At 32.3% G+C, this 24,445-nt stretch overlaps 1 protein-coding gene across 2 annotated transcripts; it reads left to right on the top strand.

The window, feature by feature from the left end:
* The first annotated feature begins 1,375 nt into the window (after window positions 1-1,375).
* On the top strand, window positions 1,376-19,219 carry LOC134685158 (zinc finger protein 91-like). Of its 2 annotated transcripts, none has more exons than XM_063544634.1 (4): window positions 1,376-1,506; window positions 7,698-7,786; window positions 8,989-9,139; window positions 12,319-19,219. In XM_063544634.1, exons 2-4 carry the CDS (start codon window positions 7,736-7,738, stop codon window positions 16,218-16,220), a joined length of 4,104 nt encoding a protein of 1,367 aa, XP_063400704.1. In that variant the 5' UTR covers window positions 1,376-1,506; window positions 7,698-7,735; the 3' UTR covers window positions 16,221-19,219. The 2 variants fall into 2 exon arrangements, with proteins under 2 accessions (XP_063400704.1, XP_063400705.1); XM_063544635.1 differs by having other exon boundaries at window positions 1,376-1,494.
* The last annotated feature ends 5,226 nt before the right edge of the window (window positions 19,220-24,445 follow it).

The following is a 24,445-nucleotide window of genomic DNA, read 5'->3' on the forward strand; positions in this document are numbered from 1 at the left end:
AAAAGAATGTTCGAACTTGGAATGTGACCAAAACTACTGTGGCTGAACTGGTTAACTGTTGGCCGAAACGACATGTGGACGAACTAGAAGTGTGGTCGAAACATCCCAAAAGCGTCCGTCTAAAGTAACAAATATATAGACAATCAACAAACACTATATAAGCATCTTGATAATGTCAGAATTTTTGCTTTAAAATATATAATCTGAGCAGGGTTTTTTTTACCAAATAAATGTATATATGTTATCTTCTTTATTATTAAGATAACTATATAGCATTAGTGTTCTCCATGATTACAAATCATGTTTTAAGAATTGAATGCTTCTTTTTGTAACTTCATTGGCCAGGGGTGTAAAAACGCGGAAGCGAATCATTCTAAAAATGTCCGCACGGTCAACGCTTTTACAACCCTATAAAGTTACAAAAAGAAGCATACAATACTTATTATTACATTTTTAAACATGAAAACACGAATTTTATAATTGTTTTATTTAATTCACCTGTGCACTTTATTCTGGGACTACGTGATATCTTATCCCAGGCATAGATTACCTTAGACGTATTTGGCACAACTTTTTGGAATTTGGATCCTCAATGCTCAGTGTATCTTCAACTTTGTACGTGTTTGGCTTTATAATCATTTTGATATGAGCGTCACTTATGAGTCTTATGTAGACGAAACGCGCGTATTGCGTACTAAATTATAATCCTGGACAGTGGTACCTTTGATAACTATTATCATGAATGAAAAGTGTTATTGAGTAATGCAATTGCTTAAGGAATAACACGTGGTGTGCAGTTAGCCATGCAATCAGAATAAAGTATTATAATGAAACATACATCTAATGTAATTATAATAATATACAAAACAGCATTTCAAAGTGTCACATGTAACATATATATCATAATATAATTGTAACCATATTTTTTTAAGAATTGTTTCTTAATATTTTTTCCTACGAGTCATATAGCAAATTTGTATGCATAATTACATACAGTTATATTTTGTGGATTTAAAAAGTTTAGAAACTAAAAAATAATGATTACACAAATCTTTTAAATCTAAACAATTAGATTGGGGGAAAAGCAGGCGGTTTGCCTGATATCTTTATATGATTTATCACAAGTTATAAAAAATGTTCTTTAGTCTCTACTTCAGTGCAAAATTTGCAAAAACGCTGTTCTCTTGGAATTTTGGGTTTATTATATCTACCCTGTTCTATATTTAAACAATGAACATTGATGCGTTGTTGGTTGTATACTTTTACTTTTCATGTTTTTTTTGTAAGATTGGCAGAACATATACATAAAAAACTGAGAATTCCAAAACGTCCGGGATCGTCCGACATAAATTGTATATTACTCGGGACTGTGGGAAACGTTTTAACCTTTCTTTTTGATGGTGGTGCGGCGGTGACATTTTTGCCAGAGGTTATATTGCTGAAAACACGCTTGCCATCGAAATTTATACATTTACAACGCTGAATATGGAAAAGGTTACATCTAAGGTTTGCAATTTAAATGAAACAGTAAATATAAAGTTTCAAAACTGGTGCACGGAGCACCTCTCACCACAGTAATTGCGGGTACATCCTATAACCTTAGTTCTATTGACATTGCATAATGCAAACAATGTTTTACAAGCACATTTGAAATATCACACACTAACAACTGTTAATTGAATTGTCTCTCATTGATTATATAAAAGTAATTTGATAGAATAATGGATTTTTGTTTGGAATTGTAACTTTGTTTGAGCTGCAATGGCCTATGTGCCTCATGTAAGACACAGGGTACACCCTCCTAAATTGGAGGATGGAGGATAGATATATGCAAATGTACTAATAAAATAACTGATTGTTATTACCAACAAGGATCTTATTATACTAATAACATAGTTTAATTTTACATTTTTCCACTCTTTACATTAAAAGTTTTAAGACATGTAGAGTGAAAAAAGAAAACACCAAGAAAAATAAGTCAATACAAAAAAGCTGACTGGGACAAAATACGCACAGAAGTAAAAAAATTCCAAGACGAATACTTTTTTCTAACACAAACTAATAACACCACAGAAGAAAAGTGGACACTGATCAAAAACAAAATACAAGAAATAACAGACAAAAATATTCCATTAAAAATAATGAAACAAAAACAAGATATTCCTTGGCTAACACCAGAAATAAAGAGACTAATTAGAAAAAGAGACAGAATACATAAGAAAATAAAGGCAACAAAATCAGATAAAAAATCGGATACTATCAAAAAGCACCGATCCTTAAAACACCAAGTACAACAAAAGCTTAGAACATCGTATTGGAACTACATAGAAAACATTGTAATCGAAGATAGTAAACTGAAAGACAGTAAACCAAGCAAAAAATTTTGGTCATTCATAAAAAACCCAAAAAGTGAAAATATAGGTGTATCACCACTAGTCCAAATAATTATGACGTCTGGCAAGGCTATTTTAATTATTTTCTGGGACGCCTTCCTACGAAAAAAAATAAAAATAGCCTTGCCAAACGTCATAATTATTTGGACTATATCACCACTAAAGGTAAATGGTATCACAAAAACAAACCCCCAAGATCAGGCTGAAGTGTAACGGTTTATTTCTTCCTCTGTAAAGTTTTATCCTGAGGATAATTTGTCCCGGTAATTTTTTTCCAGGCATGGTATTTCACAGGTTGATTTTTTCCAGAGGAGTGAAAATCTATCTGTGTTATGCGGATAGAATGTACCGGTATATATTTGCCGTACTATATTTCACAGAACCGTGTGAAATAGAGTCCCATTAACTACTTATAAGTTACTCACAATCAATATATATACCTGACTATAATTATAAAATGTTTCACAAAGGTAGACAAAATTTGCATAATTTATCAAAGGGAGGTAATTATGAGCAATTTATATTTTAAAGATATTAATATAATATATTTCTGAATCTATTTTATAGTGAAATATCTCCTTGAATCTTATTTTTTTATATATTCATTTATATAAAAAGATGACTTACAACTTGATTTAATAAGACAGATAACATTTCACAGGTAAAAACTATCCAGCTGTTAAACATGCTTTTGTTCCAATATATTGTTATGCTATGATTTATCTGATTTCCATATAACCAACAACTACATCTCTGTCCCCAAAATATCATCATAATCAAATTCTTCTATTACTGTTAACAGTAGTAATGCAACTATATTTCTACCTTACTTTTAAATTTATATTTGTACTGAGATCTGAAAACAACTCACTTTTACATGTATTTCACTAACCATATTCAATCATGATATTATTTTCACAATTACGATCTTTGAAATAACTATGTTTCATGATAATTTTCTTTTTGAAAGGACGATATTGACATGAATATTTCAGGAAATTTTTTCAAGGATAATTTGTGAAATTATTTCCCATTATGATACATTTTTTTTTTACCATTTCGCTTTTTTTCAAATACACTATTATTATTTCAAAGTATTTTTTAAGGATAATTTTTTTCTAATAACTATTCAATAAGTTAACTACCCAGATAGAATTTCACGGCAAAGGAAAAAATATCCCAGGGAAATATTTTCCTCCGGATAAAAAAATAACAACAACTACTGTGACATTTTTTCCTCCGGATAAAATTTCACCCGGATATAATTTTGCTTTACATAACAGTCTTCACGCTGAGTGGCAGCCCAGGCACCCCAGGCTTGTAAAATTGCTCTCGGGACTGTAAAAATCATATCTACAGGCCAACAGAATCTAACTAAAGATTTTCAAAAATTGAGCCTCGGGCCTGTAGATTTAACAGTTCGTCGTGAAGACTGACATAAGCACTTAACCATCAGTTTCACTCAGCATTTACCACACCTAAACCTTTGAAATTATCTCACATTTGTGAACTAAAATCATTAAAATCAGCAACACATAAATTTGAAATGAAGCAAATAAACATCACCCCAGAAGGAACATCTAAATTACTAAAAAGCTTAAACCCATTAAAAGCTATTGGTCCAGACAAAATATCACCTCATTTTCTAAAAGAAGTTCATCATGAAATCTCACCTAGTATAATATCTGACTTGTTTAATTCATCAGTAAATACAGGCACAGTACCAAACGACTGGAGAGAGGCCTTGGTAACACCAGTTTTCAAAAAGGGAGCAAAATCTAAAACTGAAAACTACAGGCCCATCTCTCTAACCTGTATCCTTAGTAAATCACTAGAACATATAATAGTATCATCCATAATGAAACATCTAGACATTTACGATTTACTATATCCACTGCAGCATGGTTTTAGATCAAAAGTTATCTGTGAAACACAACTTTTAACTTTTACACAGCAAATACTGGATTACATGGCAAACGGTAAACAAACTGACGTAGTTGTCATGGACTTCTCTAAAGCGTTTGATAAGGTGGACCACCAAAGACTTATCCTAAAACTGAAACGCATGGGAATAAATAACATAACAACAAATTGGATAGAGGCATGGTTATCGCATAGATCACAAAAAGTGGTGGTTGACAGTCACACATCAAATAGTTGTCCTGTATTGTCAGGCGTTCCCCAAGGGTCTGTTCTCGGGCCATGCCTGTTCTTAATTTACATTAATGACATGCCAGACAACCTTAAAAGTAATGTTCGCCTCTTTGCAGATGACACTATTGTATATCTAACAATCTCATCATTAGATGACTGTCACACCCTTCAATCAGACCTACATAAACTGGAACAATGGGAGCAAGAATGGCTTATGTCCTTTAACCCAGACAAATGTGAAATCATCCACATAACAAGAAAACATAAACCAATCACCTATAAATACACATTACATAATCATATTTTAAAATCAACAAACAAAGCAAAATATCTTGGCGTTTCCATCACAAACCATCTGACATGGAATTCTCATATAAATGACATCACGAACAAAGCAAATGCATCACTGAGATTTATAAAAAGAAACGTCAAAACTAACAGCATAAAAACAAAAGAACTGGCTTACAAAACATACGTAAGACCAAAAATTGAATATTGCAGTGTCGTCTGGGACCCCTGGCAGAAACAACAAATACATAAAATTGAAATGGTACAGAGAAGAGCTGCCAGGTATACACTCAACCAATACAGCTATCAAAGCAGTGTAACAGCTATGCTTGAACATCTAAGATGGCCAACATTACAACAAAGAAGAAATCTTGCATCCGTCACCATGCTATACAAAATTCAACACCAATTAGTCTCCATCCCAGTAAATACATACCTAATACCATTTAAAGAACATAAATTTATACAGCCATTCTCTCCCACAAACTATCATTTGTATTCATTTTTTCCTAGAACAATAAGGTTGTGGAATACCCTACCATACCAAGTAGCCTGTAGCCCAGACTTAGAAGCTTTTAAGTCTGGTGCAAAACCACATATGTATTGCTAAATCAAACCATGTTTTTAACTATATACAAAAAAATAAAAATAAAAAATGTTTTTTCTTGCAATTATTGTAAATATGTTTAGTTTTAATTTGTTTCCCTAGCATGTGTCTTCTTGTAATCTTCAACATATTGAAGTTAAGAAGTATTATGTAGATGAAGTTGTAGATGTAGAGGTGTTCGAACTATATATAACCATTCAAATGCATTGATCATCCGAAATAAAAGGGTGGAACCCCCCCCCTTTCCCCCCCAAAAAAAAAATTTAAATAAAAATTAAATCAAATTCCCTTGAATTCATCACTATCAAAACAGTTTTCAAATTACCCATACTATGAAATTGGGAAGAAATTTGGAAGTGGAGATATTACTCTATAGTTCTTCTTTAGTCAATCTGCATGTAATTTTCTTTTAAAGATGCCTACTGAAATTCTTGATATTAGATTAAGATTGCAATAAAACATGAATGAACAGTCTGGTATAAGGTGAGGAACATCTCTATTGACTTTTAGGTCACCATGTCAAAGTTCAAGGTTAAATATTGTTTAAAAATAGAATAAAAGTTTCCAGAATAAAAGTTTCAATTTGAGGTCAAGGTTGTATTTTTTTTTTTTTATAAATAATGCAGTTCTCCCATAGGAGTATATATATTGTACTGTAGTTACCAAAAAAAACCTGACATTTGTGCACAATTTCCCCGTTTTATGTTTTGAGGTGCAAAAACTTCAAGGATTGTTGAAATGGAAGAAATATGCTGCTAAATTATATTTTTATAACAAATATGATTATTTTTGAAAATGAGACCAAATTTCAGCACTTACGGTAATGGTCCAAAAAAACGGACAACGATTTTCAGCCAATTCTCTGAATGAAAAAAAGATTTTAAAGAAGAATTTCTTAGTAATTCTTTGACTGGTTGCCCTAAATTTCAGTTTTATACACCATTCAAATGTCTGCTATTCATTTATAATGAAGTTTATTTGATATATATATATTGTTAAAGCTACAGTTACATGTATTTGGTTTTAAATAGATGTGTAAAAAGGGCGAATATGTGTCCCCTGTTGACAAAACATCAGGAAATTTCAAACACCCTTTAATCCAAATTTTTAGATGATTTTTCTCAAAGCAAACACATTTTAAAGCTAAGAATATTTTGAATTTGAAGTTATGTTCATATAGAAATATCAGTATACTTAAAAAACACAAAGACCTGAACATAAACATGATAAACTGAAGAAAACATGGAAAGATATGGCGAAAATGAGCACCCCACTCTACATGTCCCAAAAATATTGTTTGGGTAGTTGGGTATTTTTTTTTTAATTTGTAAGAATTCCCTTGATGAGAGTGCTTAGGATGACCTTCTGGAATATTAATCACACTGCAAAAAAAAAAGGGTCACCATCAGCGTTTTTTGTTAGGAGGAGTAGGGTTACCTGAACCAAATATCATTTTTTTTCTAGGCCTTTGTATATCATATGTCATGTATGTACAAATGTATGGTCATATATATTGAGACAAAAATCTCTAATGATTTTTGATATCACAACATAAAAGGTCAAGGACTGAAGGACATATATGTAGGTACCATTAAATACACCAACATTTGTTCAGAAAAGTGGTTTCCAAATACATTTGTTGTGCTTCATTGAGATTGAATTCTTACCTACACACATTGTATATACTATCTTGTATCTTCTATCTTCTATCATGTCTATGGTCAATGGATCGATCCTCAAAATGTAAGAAAATACATAGTCAATGTCATTGTAATGTTATTAATGTGGACTGTAATTCAATTGTGTGCTGAAAAGTGGTTATAGAATCAGATAAATACATTTTGTTGTCACCTTTATTACGAGAAATGAAATTTTTTTATCATTTTTTTATGAATTTTAAAATATACCAAAGTTATGCAGAAAATTGGTTCCCAGATACACTTTAAAATATAATTACTATAAAACTGATGGAATAATCCGAATTTAAAACATAATTCAATATATGGTCATACACGTGTAACATGTATATAAAGATACAGGAAGTTTCCTTTTCTTTTTTCAGCTGTTTCGATTAGGTCATGTACATGTATGTCCATAGTTGATTAGTTTCAGTTAGGAATACACTAAATGTTGATACATTTAAGCACAGTACTATATTTATCTGTGAGAACCATAGATCTTGAATGTCATGAATGTGTAATTTCAAAATTGAATTTTGGTTGAAAAATATTTCACAAATGCATTATATTTTTCAGTTTTAGACAAAGAGTTATAAAGAGACAGCTAACGTACAATGGAAAGGGCAGACCTTGTTTACAAGCTGGTTGATGAACTTGAACCTGTGGTAATGATATACTATTTAATAGAAAAAAAACTTTGCTGCTGAATCCTGTTTAAAGCAACATTTCTCCATTTGCCATGTTCTACTCTGCAAATTCATATCGTCACCACCGGGATTCGAACCCCAGTCACCTTCGTGACAGTCAGTGCATTAAACCACTGAGCCAAAGAATTGATTCCCAGCTCAGTTGATTAAGACTGGCTTTATATGTTCTACCTGTACTAAGGAGGGGAAGCAACCCCGCTACAATATGTTTGATATATTTGTTTCATATAAATTACACTCAATGAACACAAATGATGCTTTTGAGAATTGTTGATAAAGACACTTGTCACTCAGTTCATTATTGGTGGTATGGTGTTCCTTCTTACCAAACTAATACATACATGTTATATGTGAAATGATTGACTTCGAGTTATAAATATGATAAATGGCTGCATATATTGAAATCCACTTTATTGTTTAAATAGCATGGTTTAAGATATAAACTATATTTAATGAAATTACTTCTTGACTTCATAAACATGATAAAAGACTGCAATAATAATATAAATTTATTTGATCCAAATTTTTCGATCTGATTACTCTAAAGAATTCTAATGTTATGACTAGGAAAGAGAATTCACTTTAAAACTAAAGGTAGAGTGAACACAAATCAAAATCAGTTATGTGAGAATATCAAATGATCGGCCAAAGGGGAGTTACTAGAACATATTTCGCATCGTAATTAATAGTTTATTTTTGGAAAAAACAAACCAATTACAGCCTTTGAAATTTATCAACTCAATTTTCAAACAGTTACAGACTTTGCATAAATATTTTTTCAACCCAAAATACATTAGCAAATGTATTAATATTCATTTGTATACGGTCGATTTCTATCCGACACAGCTCATTTAACATTAACGTGTACATGATTTACAAACACTAAAAATGATAGAGATATACATTGTAAGGTGTTAAAACAACATGACCAAAGACAAAAAATACTTTATTTTGAATTCATGAATTAACTTAACTACCAGAAATAAATGAATCCACAGTATTGAAAAAGGAGTTATAGGAACACAGAATGGACGCATCTCTTTTTAACGTTTACTTCCTTTATTGCTTTGTAGTTAAAGAAGTATGCCTCCGCAGGAATTGAGGTAGGGAATATAGGATGTTGCATCTGTTTATTACATGTACTTCCTGTTCTTTTCTAGTTAGAGAAGTATGCCTCCACAGGAATCGAGGTAGCCGTACTGATTAGTAAGGTCAATGACAATGTTGTTGGTTACCAAGGAACAAAGTTAGGCAAAGATTTCTTGGAACAGAATACTTTCTTTACAGAGACATTTAGGAAGTTTTGTAAAGGTAAATATGATATCTCAGACAGAAAGCCGTCAAAATCTTTATGACTGTCCCACTATCACAAATGCCTTCCAATCAAAACAAACATACCGGTATGATTCAACAGAAATTAACCTGATTTATGGGCGTCAACAAATATTCACTCTGCAGTTAAAGTTTTTATACGACCGCAAAATTTGAAAAAAATTTCGTCGTATATTGCTATTACGTTGGCGTCGTCTTCATTGTCGTCGTCCTAATACTTTTAGTTTTCGCACTCTAACTTTAGTAAAAGTGAATAGAAATCTATGAAATTTTATCACAAGGTTTATGACCACAAAAGAAAGGTTGGGATTGATTTTGGGAGTTTTGGTCCCAACATTTTAGGAATTAGGGGCCAAAAAGGGCCCAAATAAGCATTTTCTTGGTTTTCGCACTATAACTTTAGTTGAAGTGAATAGAAACCTATGAAATTTTGACACAAGGTTTATGACGACAAAAGAAAGGTTGGGATTGATTTTGGGAGTTTTGGTTTCAACAGTTTAGGAATTAGGGGCCAAAAAAGGGCCCAAATAAGCATTATTCTTGGTTTTCGCACAATAACTTTAGTTTAAGTGAATAGAAATCAATGAAATTTGAACACAATGTTTATGACCATAAAAGGAAGGTTGGTATTGATTTTGGAGTTAAGGTCCTAACAGTTTAGGAATTAGGGACCAAAAAGGGACCCAAATAAGCATTTTTCTTAGTTTTCGCACCATTACTCTAGTATAAGTAGATAGAAATCTATGAAATTTAAACACAAGATTTGTGACCATAAAAGGAAGGTTGGTATTGATTTCGGGAGTTTTGGTCCCAACATTTTAGGAATAAGGGGCCCAAAGTGTCCAAATTAAACTTTTTTTGATTTCATCAAAAATTGAATAATTGGGGTTCTTTGATATGCCAAATCTAACTGTGAATGTAGATTCTTAATTTTTGGCCCAGTTTTCAAGTTGGTCCAAATCGGGGTCCAAAATCAAACTTTGTTTGATTGCATCAAAAATTCGATAAATGGGTTCTTTGATATGCCAAATCTAAATGTGTAAGTAGATTCTTAATTTTTGGTCCCGTTTTCAAATTGGTCTACATTAAATTCCAAAGAGTCCAAAATTAAATTTACTTTGATTGAAACAAAAATTGAATTCTTGGGTTTTTTTGGTATGCTGAATCAAAACATGTACATTTTTACTTAGATTTTTGATTATTGGCCCAGTTTTCAAGATGGTCCAAATCAGGATTCAAAATTATTAAATTAAGTATTGTGCAATAGCAAGAAAGTTTCAATTGCACAGTATTCAGCAATAACAAGAAATCTCCAATTGCACAGTAGTGTGCAATAGCAAGAAATTTTCCATTGCACAGTATTGGGCAATAGCAGGAATTCTTCAATTGCACAGATTGTGCAATAGCAAGAAATACTAATTGCACAATATTGTGAAATAGCAAAATTTTTTTTAATTAGAGTCATCTTTCTTTGTCCAGAATAGTAAGCAAAAACTATCTACTTGCACAGTATTGTGCAATAGCAAGATTTTTTTTTAATTTGAGTTATCTTTCTTTCTCCAGAAATCAACTTAAATCTTTGTTACATATTATACAATATACAATGTATATTAACTTTTTACTACCAACTTATAAATTAAAACAATCTTTACCATTCAGTGATAACAAGCACTTTTTTTACATCTTAATATTTTATGATGTATTTAAATGAGAAGTTATTGTTGCAAACTCCATTAGAAATTTGAATTGAGATCAGTTTAACTTTTGGAATAAGGGAAAGGGGGATGTGAAAAAAATTGGGGGGGGGGGGGGGGGCAATTTTTCTCATTTCAGATTTCATAAATAAAAAGAAAATTTCTTCAAACATTTTTTTTAGAGGATTTATATTCAACAGCATAGTTAATTGCTCAAAGAGAATTTTTTTTTAAAGTTCATTAGAACACATTCATTCTGTGTCAGAAACCTATGCTGTGTCAACTTTTTAATCACAATCCAAATTGAGAGCTGGGTTCAGCTTGAATGTTGTGTTTATACTTGCCCCAACCGTTCAGGGTTCAACCTCTGCGGTCGTATAAAGCTGCGCCCTGCAGAGCATCTGGTTGAAATTGTCATAACTTTCTTACACTAGCATGGATTTTCTCCAAACTTGGACAGAAGCTTGTTTATAATCATAAAATAGAACCCTGAAGAAAATTTTGTAAAAACAAAATTCCACTTTTTTCCTTATTTTACCTATAAATGGACTTGGTTTTTCAGTTAGCATTACAAACAGTCTGCAGTTCAATTTTTTAAAACCTTTATTAAATTCATAAACTATTCTGGATTTTGACCAAACTTGGACAGAAGGTACTCACAATCTAAAGATATTATCGAGTGGAATATTTTATCATTTTTTTTCCTTATTTTTGTTGAGCCTGTAATTAACAGCAAAAGTAGGCAAGCCACTGGGTTCTGTGGAACCCTTGCATGCCTTACAAATTTTATTGCTAACTAAACCACTTGCTTGTGTGAAGGTTGCTTAAAATTGCATAACATTTTGTCTATATTAAAGAGATGAGGTATGATTGCCAATGAGACAACTTTGATTTTAATCAAATATGAGAAATTATTTGTGAATAGTACAAATTAAAAAGGAATTACCAGTGTTGTTAATGTGTGAGCTGAATAATTTTTTTATTTTTTTATAGCAGAATATATTCGTGGTAAATCCCATGCTTGTATAACAAGAGGTTTGTCAAAATGATATACCAACAAAGTAATCTTTGTATATAATATGACAACTTCCAAATGTTGTAATGTGTTGCTTTGAAGAAAAGGGAGGCAACCAGACCTTTGCCCTTTACGTGTCATTTAAAATGTTTGTAAATTTCAATTCTGAGCTTTTTAAAACAATTTATAATGCATGAACTAATTATAATGGACTAGCATTTCATGTGATCTTTAGACTAGACACCATCTAACTAACTATCAAGATGACCTCCCATGATCATACAACTAGATACGTACATTAAAATAAAAGTATCTTTGTTTCAGAATAGAAAATGAGATACATCATACTTTTATTTTTTGACAGAAGTTCATTTAACAAATAATTTTTAAACACACATGAAATCAATCACTATTTTTTTTATAACGAAAGATTTAATTGTTTATTTTAGATTACTGGTATGGAGCTGACAATGTAGCAACATACCCAACACCTATCAAAAAGATGAAGATTCAGACTTCAGATGATGAGAATGAGGAGATAAATGAGATACAGGATGTTGACTTTCTGTCCGGAGATAATAACTCAGTTTTGAGCGGTCTGGAAGGCTTTGCTTTACTTGATGGACAAAAAATTTCAATTTCTACACTTATATCAGATGTAAATGAAGAAAATAAGAGTAAATATGTATTAAAAACCACTAAGTTAAATACCACACCTAAAACCCCAAAACAACCAAAGGAAAAAAGCATGATAAGTGAGGAAAAGAAAAAGATTACAAGAAAGGCCAAGTACAGATGTCATATTTGTGTTGAAGCTTACTTTAGGAGACCACACAGACTTAACATACACATGCATGAATATCACAGCAAAGAATTGTCAGAGATTGAAATGGAGGCATATCCCTTACCTGAGGGATATCAGAAAAGAGTAGAAGTTCCGGTTAAAAAAGAAAATTCACAAAAAGTTGGTCCTAAGAAGAAAATAACAGTCACACCTTATGATGAAAAAAAACATTTGCAATACAGATTTCAGTGTGATGAATGTAACATCAAATTTAAGAAAGTTGAAAAATTTAACATGCATAGAATTCAGGTACATAATCAAGAGGAAGTGACTGAAGACTATGGGATATGTAAAGATGGCTACCAATGTAATTATTGCCCCAAGATTTTTGCATCTCGTTGGAACCTTCAACGTCACATAGATATACACTTAGGGAGGAAAAGATTTAAATGTGATGAATGTGACAAGTTTTTCTTCAGACGAGAAGAACTGGCGAGGCATAAAGTTACACATACCGGTACCAGGGATCCAATGAGAGGATCTTATGGAAAAATCCAGTGCTACAGTTGTGGAGAACCTATGAGGTTAAAGGCTGGAGAAAATTGTTCCATTCCCTCAGCACATGATAATTTGAGAGAAAAAGTAGCAATTGAGAGTATATATAAATGTAAAACTTGTGATGCAACATACAAAGACCAAGCCATCTACCTGCTTCATTTGGCTGAGCATGAAGGAAAAGGAAAAGAAGTGTTGTCAGAACACGATTACATGTATTTGACAGATCCAGCAGCAGAAGATGAGGCAGAAAGGGAAGATTTCTCACCTGAAAGCATGGAGGTTGATGATAATGTATCGAAAGTAGTGGACAAAGAAGATGGGGAGGTAGAGCCCATATGTACAACTAATAATGACAAGTCAGATATGGAAAATTTGGAATACAAAGGAGAAGAATCAAATGAAGATCTAGTTGAAGAGGTTGAGATCACACCTACCATTATAAAAATTGATGAAGATCTGAATAAACCCAGGAAAAGGTTTAAAAAGTTAAACTATGAGGGAGCCTTCAAATGTAAAATCTGCTTCAAATCATTTGTAACTAGATTTGTATTAGATCGACATATGATGATACATACAGGGTCAAAGAAGTTTGAATGTAAAATATGTGAATCAACTTACTCAAGGAAAGACTTGATGGAAAGGCATATGAAGAAAAAACATTATGCAGAAAAGGTTTTAAAATGTAACGTATGTAACATTATATGCAAAGATGAAGTAGGTCTTAAGTACCACAAATCTGTAAAACATGAAGATGGAGATGTTAAATTAGAATGCACAGTTTGCTCTGCCACTTTCAGTAGAATCAAATCACTGAGGAAGCATAACAAAAAATGTCAAGAAAAAGTAGATGAAGACTTTAAAGCCATTATTGTAAAGCAAGAGGTCACAACACCAGTCGAGGAGCGTAGTAGTGGTAGAAAACGAAAACCACAGACATGGTTTGGCTTTGAGGATGACAATGAACCAAAGTCTTCCACTAATGAAGCTAAAGTACAGAAGACATCAACTTCATCTCCTGCTGTTAAAGAAAAAGCAAAGACTCCAAAGTCAGCTAATTCATCTACCGATAAAAAAGAGAAAACACTTCAGAATCCACATGCCATAGAAGGATTTGAATTTTCAATAAGTGACAAAGCACATGAAAATTATACATGCAATATATGTGTAAAAAGTTTTCGATACCAGAGTGAATTTGTAAGTCACCAGCTTATCCATTCAAACAAGAAGGTTTATCCATGTGCAATGTGCTCATTAGTATTTTTAACACCCATGAATTTCAAAAAACATTTAGAAAAACATAACAACAATGGCCATTTTGCCTGTGACAGCTGTACATTTCTAACAGATAGTATGGAACATTTATCTAGACACAAGGGTATACACAAGGAGAAGACACCAAGTAAACAGGAAAGTACGGGAAACACTAAAGACCCAATAGTATGCGAAGAATGTGGAAAAGAATGTACCAATATTCATAGGCTTAAACAGCATCAGCTTATACATTCCGGTGAGAAACCACATGTTTGTTCTACTTGTGATGTTGGTTTCCGTACTCTTAATACTTTGAAAAATCATGAGAAAACACATTTAGAAGGAAAGTCTTATCTATGTGATGAATGTGGTAGATCTTTTCATCAAATGTCAACTCTTTTAACTCATCGCCTTATTCATGAAAAAGCAAAATTTGATTGTCAACTTTGTACAACAAAATTTAAAAGACGTTCTGGATTGAAACACCACATGATTTCCATACATTCTAACCACCCAGACACGGACATAGAAAAAGCATTGAAGTGCCAGACTTGTGACAGACTGTTTCCGACCAAGAAAAGTTTGGATGGCCATCAGAGAATTCATTCTGGGGAAAAACCATACAATTGCCGTGTTTGTAATAAGAAATTTGCAGATGGTAGCAATCGTAATAATCATGAAAAAACTCATATCAATTCAGCAAAAAAGCATCAATGTTTTAAATGTGATAAATCGTATACACATCGGAGAGATCTAATTGTACACATTGAAAAACTTCATAAAGATGAAGACAAGGAGGAAGCAGAAAGTCAGAAAAGTTCATCAGAAGTGGATGTAGTTAACAATGAGATGGGAGATAACTCTGAAGTGGCTGTAGTAACCTGTGAGAAGGGAGGTAACTCTGAAGTTGATTTAACTAGTGAAACTGGAGATAACGCACAAGTGGATGCAGTGATCAGTGTGAAGGGAGATAACTCTATATGTGTCCAGGAATCAGTATTAGCAACATTAAATCTGGAGAGGTGTGATAGTAAAGTTAAAAGCTCAACTAGTCCTACTTCAGATCAAACAACAGAAGAATCAAAATTAGATGGAGATTCAGTTGAGCAAGAGGGTGCTGACGTGAACAGCGAGCAGGAGGGTGCTGACATGAACAGTGAGAAAGAGGGTGCTGACGTGAACAGCGAGCAAGAGGGTGCTGACATGAACAGTGAGCAAGAGGGTGCTGACGTGAACAGTGAGCAAGAGGGTGCTGACATGAACAGCGAGCAAGAGGGTGCTGACGTGAACAGCGAGCAAGAGGGTGCTGACATGAACATCAGTGTAGAAATAAACAAAGAACAAAATGATCAAGAAAATAATGACACAGATATTATTTCCCTATGTGTACAACCAGTTCAAGATGATGAAGCATGTTCTTTGGGCCCTAATGATCAAGAAAGCACTGTTACCAACACAAATTTGGTGATTTCTAGCCAACAGTTAGATAATGCTGCAACACAACCACAGTCAATTGAATCCACTACAAGCTCAGCTGTCAAGTCTATATCTGCCAGCCCACAAGTTACAAGTCTGAATGAACCACATCTTCAGTCTGAATTTTCTGATCTGTCTGCAGAGGCCCAGAGTGTTGTTCAGAATGTTCTCCTTCATAGTAGTGACAGCGATAATGGTCCATCAACAATATATGTGGTGCAATCTGAAACAGAGGGGGCACAACCAGAAGTTCTGTATTTGATAACGGAAAAACAACAGTAGCTGATTGAATAAAAATATTTATAATGTTTAAATGAAAATGACAGAACTGCTTCATGCAAGTTGTACTTGTAGCTAAAGTTGTGCATTATTGTTCAGGTTTATAAATTGGAAACATTTTGAACATGGGGAATTTCACATTTGTTTTTTGTTGATTTCTTATGGTTTAAAGTTAGGTGGTTTTGTAAAATTTGAATGGAATTTATCAAATTGATTGAATTGCAATGTGTCAAATGCAAAGATTTGTGTCTCATTCGTTAGTTTCTATGTTAGAGATAGTTAAGCCATTTTGCTGTATACATAGAAATTAAGTTTATATGACTTTTTACAGTAATGCAATTCATGTTTTTGTTTGTATATATATACACTTAAGTATAATCCAATCATGATAAGTAATGAATTTAAATTCAAAGACAGCATTTTAGTTTGCTAGGGAATTTAATATTAGGGAGCATGAACAGGCATGAACAATAATGTTCCTCTCATTTTAAATGTTATAAATTCAGTATCAAATAATAAAATAGGAATTTATTTAAATATTTGATAGCAATAAAAAATAATTAGAAAATGCTGATGAGGATCAAATGTTTTAAAACACTTTCATAGATTTTTTTCTAAGACATATACTGTAAATTCTACTCATATCCTAACACTTGAAAGGTGTTAATATATGGTATGTGCAAACAGTAACATCTGATTATGTTTTTCTCTATTTTGTAATGAAAAACACCTATAATAACTGTTGTAATAACATTAACGATACCAATTGTAATTGTACACTAACATGGTCATACTTGTAAATGTAAATGTGTTTTTGTGATGATAGAATGCAATTTTAATGCATTGTTTTATTATTATTTCATATATATGTATGTTATAAAAATACCATTACAATCATGGGATTTCTTGAAGCAATCTTTACTTTATAACCAATTTCTATGAAATTTACATATATACAGGTGATCAAGAAAAAGTTTCTTGAGATAAAATTAGGTTTAAATTTGAAGCAAAAACTATGATAGGATTTTGAAAAAAATAAAGGGGTTCATCTTGGATTTGAGAAAGTGTTGGTTATTTGCCCTGATTGGTAAAATTTAGGCAAGTGCAGTGTGGCAAAATTTTCTGAGGACAAATTTGTGCTTAAAAGTTATATTTTTATTATCTTAAGATGTCACAGTGTGCAGTGGCGGATCCAGGAATTTTCATAAGTAGGGGCCAACTGACTGACCTAAGAGGGGGTCGGTCTAGTCACGCTTCAGTGATTCCCTATATAAACAACCATTTTTTTTTCCAAAAAAGGGGGTACCTGTGGTGTGCACACCGCTACACCCCTAATTGGCCTTGTCTGTTTCTGAATAATTAGTATCTCTAATATATTTTCATTTTACACTTTAAAATTTAAATTGCATCCTCAGCAGGAATCAAAGTTAAGTGGTTTTTAGGTAAAGATTTGGACTGAATTGATATCTAAATGGTCCAAGGCTTATCACTTCCTCTTTTGATACACAAAATATAGTGCATTGATCATAACATTCTAAACATCCTATCCGTAAATTTTTCAATGTAATATATTCTCAGATATTCAAGGCACAAAATGATGATAGACTTGTCAAGAAAATTACATATCTTTTGCAAGGTGCAGAAATCTAATATCTATCTAAAAATATAAATTATGTTATTGCTAATCTCATCTTTAAAAATTGGAGTTATATTCCTTTGTCTAGAATAGCTGTGTAATCAACTACAACCAATGCCTTATTAATATTACTTCCCACTGATAAATTAAAGCAATCTTTACCGTTCAGTGCTTTTGAGCACTTTGAATTTTTTTTAAAGTATGATGTTGTTAGCTGTCATTTGACAGCCTCTTGTTTTAAAGGACATTTTAAATATCGCCATTGTACATACTCATTATCTTTGAATGTCACTATAATCAACTTTTATTGAATAGCTAAATGTGTGGTTTTTGGGAAAATGCACATAATGTAGATAATGATGTTATTATTTTACATAACTCTAGTTATTCTTTTATTATCATTCAGTTTTATATGGCAGCTTGTCTGAAAGGCTGGTGTGTAATATTGCTGTCACTTGCCATCTGTTATCTATTTATAAAATTCACCCATTTTAAAATGACTGAGCAAGTGAAATTTCTTTTCTTACATTCCAAAGCTGTGAGTATAATTTCAAACTGTATATCTATAACCTTTTGGAGAGTTTCCACACAGATTCATTTTCTTATTCCAGTGGTGGTAGAACTCTTCAAAACTCCACCTTTATTTGAACAAAATTTTAAATAAAAATTCTGTATTAATTCTTTTTTTTTATATACAGGGAGGGTGCATTAAGTTTTATCCTTGTCTGTCAGTTCGTCTCTCATTCTCTAACTTTAGTTTTTTCGCAACAAAATATTAAGAAGCTTAAACATAATGCTTATTACCATGAAACTTCGATCATCATGTACAAATTTGGGCAGTGTTGCTTTCACAGAATAATTAAATGTTCTTGAGTTATGTCCGTTTACATATGGAAAAAAATGCTGAATATTTTGTTTCAGTTCTCTTCCTTAAATTCACCTCTACCAAATGTAATGAAACTTTTACACGATGCTTACTACCACAAAACACAGATCATGTACAAATTTTGGTAGCATTGCTTTTACTGACAAAAAATGCCCCCCATCATCTGTGAACCATAAACACATTTCCTATTTATTCTCTAATTAAAGATGTAACAAAACATGATTTTAGATATTAATAATTAGCTTCTATAAAATGTCTTCTCTTAAGCAAGGAAAGAAAATCTTTCAAATACTTAAAATACTTAAGAAAATATAATGTGGAGATTCTAACATAATGTTATTGTTCTATATTGATGCAACAAGGATTTATAAAAGGTGAATTTCTATTATTTTATAACATTTCAATTTTTTGTTATTGAATTTAATTATAGTATGAGATGTTGACTTGTTATTTACATAAACTGTAACATATTCAAATAAATATGTACATACTAAGCTCTTTTGTTTTAAAGTTGTTCACTTTAACAAATGTATAAGATCTCGTGTCATCTTTATAATGTAGATATTCTAGATGAGCTATTTATTAATAGAAAATTTGAAATTTTCTTGAAACATTACAGTAGTTTTGAAAGGTTATAGTTATCTAAAATATATGTTTATTCAAAAAGTAAAGTGTGGATAATCACAGAATTTATTATTTCATTTAATACGACTGCAAAAATTAGTCGTATTTATAGATTATCGGTGATCATCTCAACAAGATTGATTTTCTCGCTTGAGCCGGGACGGTGAATGCAAGAAAGGCAATCGATTTGAGATGAACAATGATAATCTTTTTATCGCTATTTTGCCTAAGACGACGTGGTCAATTTCAATGTCAATTTCATTAGCAATGCAACGTGCATGCTTAGTTCCTAGCAATAATTTTCCATCTCAAGCGAGTAGCATGATATGAAAATTATCACAAAAAAGATCAAAGGAAAAATGCACAAAATAGAGATAAATTGCATCTCGTCATTGGCATCATCATTGTCAGCGTCGACCAAAGACAGATGGTTTCCAGATAATAACTTAAGTATAAGTAAATAGAAATCAATAAAATTTTAACACAATGTTTATAACCACAAAAGGAAGGTTGGGATTGAGTTTAGAGGTTATGGTTTCAAAGGTTTAGGAATTAGGGGCAAAAAAGGGGTCCAAATAAGCATTTTTGTAGTTTCCAGTTAGTAGCTTGTGTTTAAGTGTATAAATCTCTCTGAAATCATACCACATGGCTCAATCATTTAAAAATTGGGGACAAAAAGGGTGAAAAACAATGATTTTTCTGGTTAAAGGACAATTTATATCATTTAAAAGCAGTGTAAGGGAGGTAATCCAATTCTGTTTAAAGAATACTGTTATATAGGTGTTTGATAACCTCCCTTACACTGCTTACAAATTATGTTTTAAGAAATGATTATTGTCTTCAGATGATTAGCTGTAAATTTATTTTTAGAAGTTACTATCAATTAATATTTCTCATTTCAGATTTCAGAAATTAAAATATCTTCAAATTTTTTTTTTTTGAGAGGATTAATTTTCAACAGCATAGTGTATTGCTCAAAAGCAGCAAAAAAAAAAAAAAGTTCATTAGACCACATTCATTCTGCGCCAGAAACCTATGATGGTCAACTTTTTAATCATAATCCAAATTCAGAGCTGTATCAAGCATGAATGTTGTGTCCATACTTGCCCCAACTGTTCAGTGTTCGGCCTTTTAGGGTTGTATAAAGCTGTGCCCTGCAGAGCATCTGGTATCAATTACCAAAAGGTGAAAAATTTGATTGAAGTTTTTAGTCCAGATGATTGAGATAAAGTAATTTTAAAAATGATCAACCAATTCAATAGTCAGAAAAGGTAAAAAAATCCAAAATATGTAAAACATTTACCAGAGGCAGATTTAACAGGATGGGTGCCACATGTGGAGCAGTATCTTCTTCCACTTCTGGAGCACATGAGATCACCTTTAGTTTTTGATGGGGTTTGAGTTGGTTAGTCTAGTTTTGACAGGTGTGTCTTGTGTAGTATTATTTGTCTGTTTGTCTAAAAAAAAAATAGCCATGGCGTCAGTTTGTTTTCAATCTATGAGTTTGAATGTTCCTCTGTTATCTTTTGACACTTTTTAGCTCACCTGTCTCCTCTGAAACTACTGGGCAAAATTTAACCAAAAATAGCCACAATCATCATTGGGGTATATAGTTTTAAAATTGTGTCCGGTGACCTGGCATACCAACCAAGATGGCCGCCACGGCTAAAAAAAGAACATAGGGGTAAAATGCAGTTTTTGGCTTAAAACTCAATAACCAAAGCATTTAGAGCAAATCTGACATGAGTAAAGTTGTTTATCAGGTCAAGATCTATCAGCCCTGAAATTTTCAGATGAATCTAACAACCTGTTGCTAGGTTGCTGCCCTTGAAATCGATAATTTTAAGGAAATTTTGCTGTTTTGGGTTATTATAAGATCTACAAACAAGTCAACATGACCAAAAATAACTTACTCCCCTCTGTAATTCTCAGATGTAAAGCAGACAAAACTATTTATGATCTGTATCTACATTGGTCATTCTTCTTCTTTTAAATATAGTTGAATAAATTAAGAATTGTATTCTAAATGTCCAGTGGGAAATATTTCATGCATAGCAAGGACGAGAACAGGTTAAGAATTCATTCACTTTACGAATAGTGACCCTGGTTAATGGCAGACGAGGATTTAAATTATTGGAAATTGATAAGTTTGATTAATTTATTCCTTTTGTCTAAAAAAAATTAAAAGAAGAGATTCAATCATTGTGAAAAGGTATATAGCGAAGTCCAATAGTTAATCGTATATTGCTCGAGAAAAAGGAATTTGAGTATATAAGTATTCAGACAATTTTAGTTTCAGCTGAGCATTTATACCTTTTATAGACCTAGATAAAGTGGTTTCAACTCGGTTTCACAGTTTAAAATACTCAGACTTTCGGTGTGATTTGATATTCGTTATACATATTTCGGGGAATCATTTGGCAGACCAAGCAAAATTGCTGTTTTATTTTTCTAAAAAAAAATACGCTTACGTATATCGGTTATCCAGTATCAAGAATATAGACAGGAAGAAATTCCTTTGTTGAAATTGATAAGAGAGATAAAAACAGACCCATTGTTGTTCTTTAGAAAAAAAAGGGTTACTTGCTAATGTTAGGTTACCAAGAATCTTAATGTCAAATTCCTTTGTCCTAATATAAAAGCATAAGAACTGTATCCGTTTTTGGGTGCTTAGAAATGAAGGACAGCAACAAACGTAATGTTCGATGTTGTCAAATGTGCGTGTTTTCCGAATTTATTTATGTTTATAGTTCTCACGATTCGGAATTGGTAGATCAGAGTGTTTTTAAGTTGAAATCATGGTACTGCTTGAACATCAGTCACACATTTACAGCTAGTTTATAATCATGGGAAAAGTATATATCGTAAAAGATTCAGCACCCAAATGACGTTTTGAAGGACAGGAAAATAGTTATTTATAAGGGGTTTATCTGATATAAGATTTATAGATATATTAAGAAGATGGTGCATGAGCTCGAATGAGAGAACTTTCCATCAAAGTAATAGTTTGTTTTAAGTAAACCATTATAGATCAAGGTAGGGCCTTAAACACGGAGCCTTGACTCTCAGCGAACACCACGCTATATAGGAACCAAAAATTTACTAGTGTTAAACCACTCAAACAGGAAAACCAACAGCCTAATTTGTATAAAAAAAGGAGATTAAAAAATGCACAGGTCAAATTTTGTCGAATCAATCTGAACGAGGACAGTATGATTCATCTATGTCAAAAGTTAGTTTCATTGTTTTCAATAAAGAAAGTCTTCCATGCATGCGTTGCGAGCATATCTGATATATATTGTTTCTGTGCGTTCATTATAAATTTGCTAAATGTTATATATATGTGAACAAGGATTTTGATACTTAGCTATTTGATTACGACATTGTTTATTAAACCTCATCGGTGCTGGCATTTTCAAATTTTGAAAATGATGGATTGAACCTGATTATATTGCGCTAAACCTGTCACGTGTATGACAGTATCATCAAATTCTGTCATATTTACAACGTTGCATGAACAAAACAGACATAATAGATAAAATTGTCAAAATATGGATACAGCAGTCAAATATTAATACTAATAATTACTAATATCGATATTACAAAAACACCACTATGATATTTTAAAAGTATCGCATTATTTATTTATGTATATAAGAAAAACACAGCACTTCAAATTTTACACGGACATAAACTTTAGCTTCTAACTAACTTCTGAATGTATATTTAGACTCAATTGTTGTTTATATTTGAACAATAAGTTTTAAAGTTATTATTTTTTTATTTTTCGTTGCCGAAAACAACATTTTCCGCATGGAATGTCTGCATATTTACAATTGATATTAGACAATATCGCTCATTGATATAAGAAAAGTTTTTATCGTATCGCACCTTCTATAGACTGATCAGTTTTTCGTTCATTTTTTGTACATAAATAAGACCGTTAGTTTTCTTGTTTGAATTGTTTTACATTATTCATTTCGGTGCCGTTTATTTGGCTGACTATGCGGTATGGGCTTTGCTCATTGTTGACCGCCGTACGTTGACCTATAGTTGTTAATTTTTGTGACCTATATCTGGTGGAGAGATGTCTCATTGGCGATCACACCACATCGTATATTTATGTGTTACATTAGTTTTTCGTTCATTTTTTGTACATAAATAAGACCGTTGATTTTCTAGTTGGAATTGTTTTACATTTGTCATTTCGGTGCCTTATTTAGCTGACTATGCAGTATGGGCTTTGCTCATTGTTGAAGGACATACGTTGACCTATAGTTGTTAATTTTTGTGTCCTTTGGTCTCTTGGGGTCGAGGTGTCTCATTGGCAATCATACCACATCTTTTTTTTTTTATATTTTTGGTATTATACATTTTATTTTTGATGTAGTAGATAGGTCGATCTGCTCTTTGCCGAGTCGCAAAGCTCGACATAGGGATAGTGATCCGGCGGCGGCGGCAGTGTTAGTTAACCTCGTAAAACCTTTATATTTTAAAAGGTGGAAGACCTTGGGTGCCTCATGTTACGAAGTTTCTGTCAGTCACATGCCCAATGTCCTTGACCTCCTTTTCAGGGTTCTGTGACTACTTGAGAAAAAAAGTTAAAATATTTTAATAACGTTAAATTCTCTCTTATCATAAGTAGTAGGATAATTATATTTGGTATGTGCGTACCTTGCAAGGTCTTCATGAAGTCAGACAATTTTCATTTGACTTCGGCCTCATTTCATGGATTAGTGAACAAGGTTAAGTTTTGGTGGTCAAGTCCATATCTCAGAAACTTTACGCAATAGATTTGATATATCATGTCGGTGTATGAAAGGACTAAGGTGCATATGTTCAACTGGCAGGTGTCATCTGACCTTGACCTCATCATGTTCATGGTTCAGTGGTTATAGTTAAGTTTTGTGTTTTTGTCTGTTTTTCTTATACTGTATGCAATGGGTCTACTGTATTTGGTGTATGGAATTATTGTAAGGTGTACATGTCTAGCTGACAGGTGTCATCTGACCTTGACCTCATTTTTATGGTTCAGTGGTCAAAGTTAAGTTTGAGTTTTGGTATTAATTTATGATACTATAT

This window comes from Mytilus trossulus, chromosome 9 (assembly GCF_036588685.1).
Source record: "Mytilus trossulus isolate FHL-02 chromosome 9, PNRI_Mtr1.1.1.hap1, whole genome shotgun sequence".
Classification (NCBI taxonomy): domain Eukaryota; kingdom Metazoa; phylum Mollusca; class Bivalvia; order Mytilida; family Mytilidae; genus Mytilus; species Mytilus trossulus.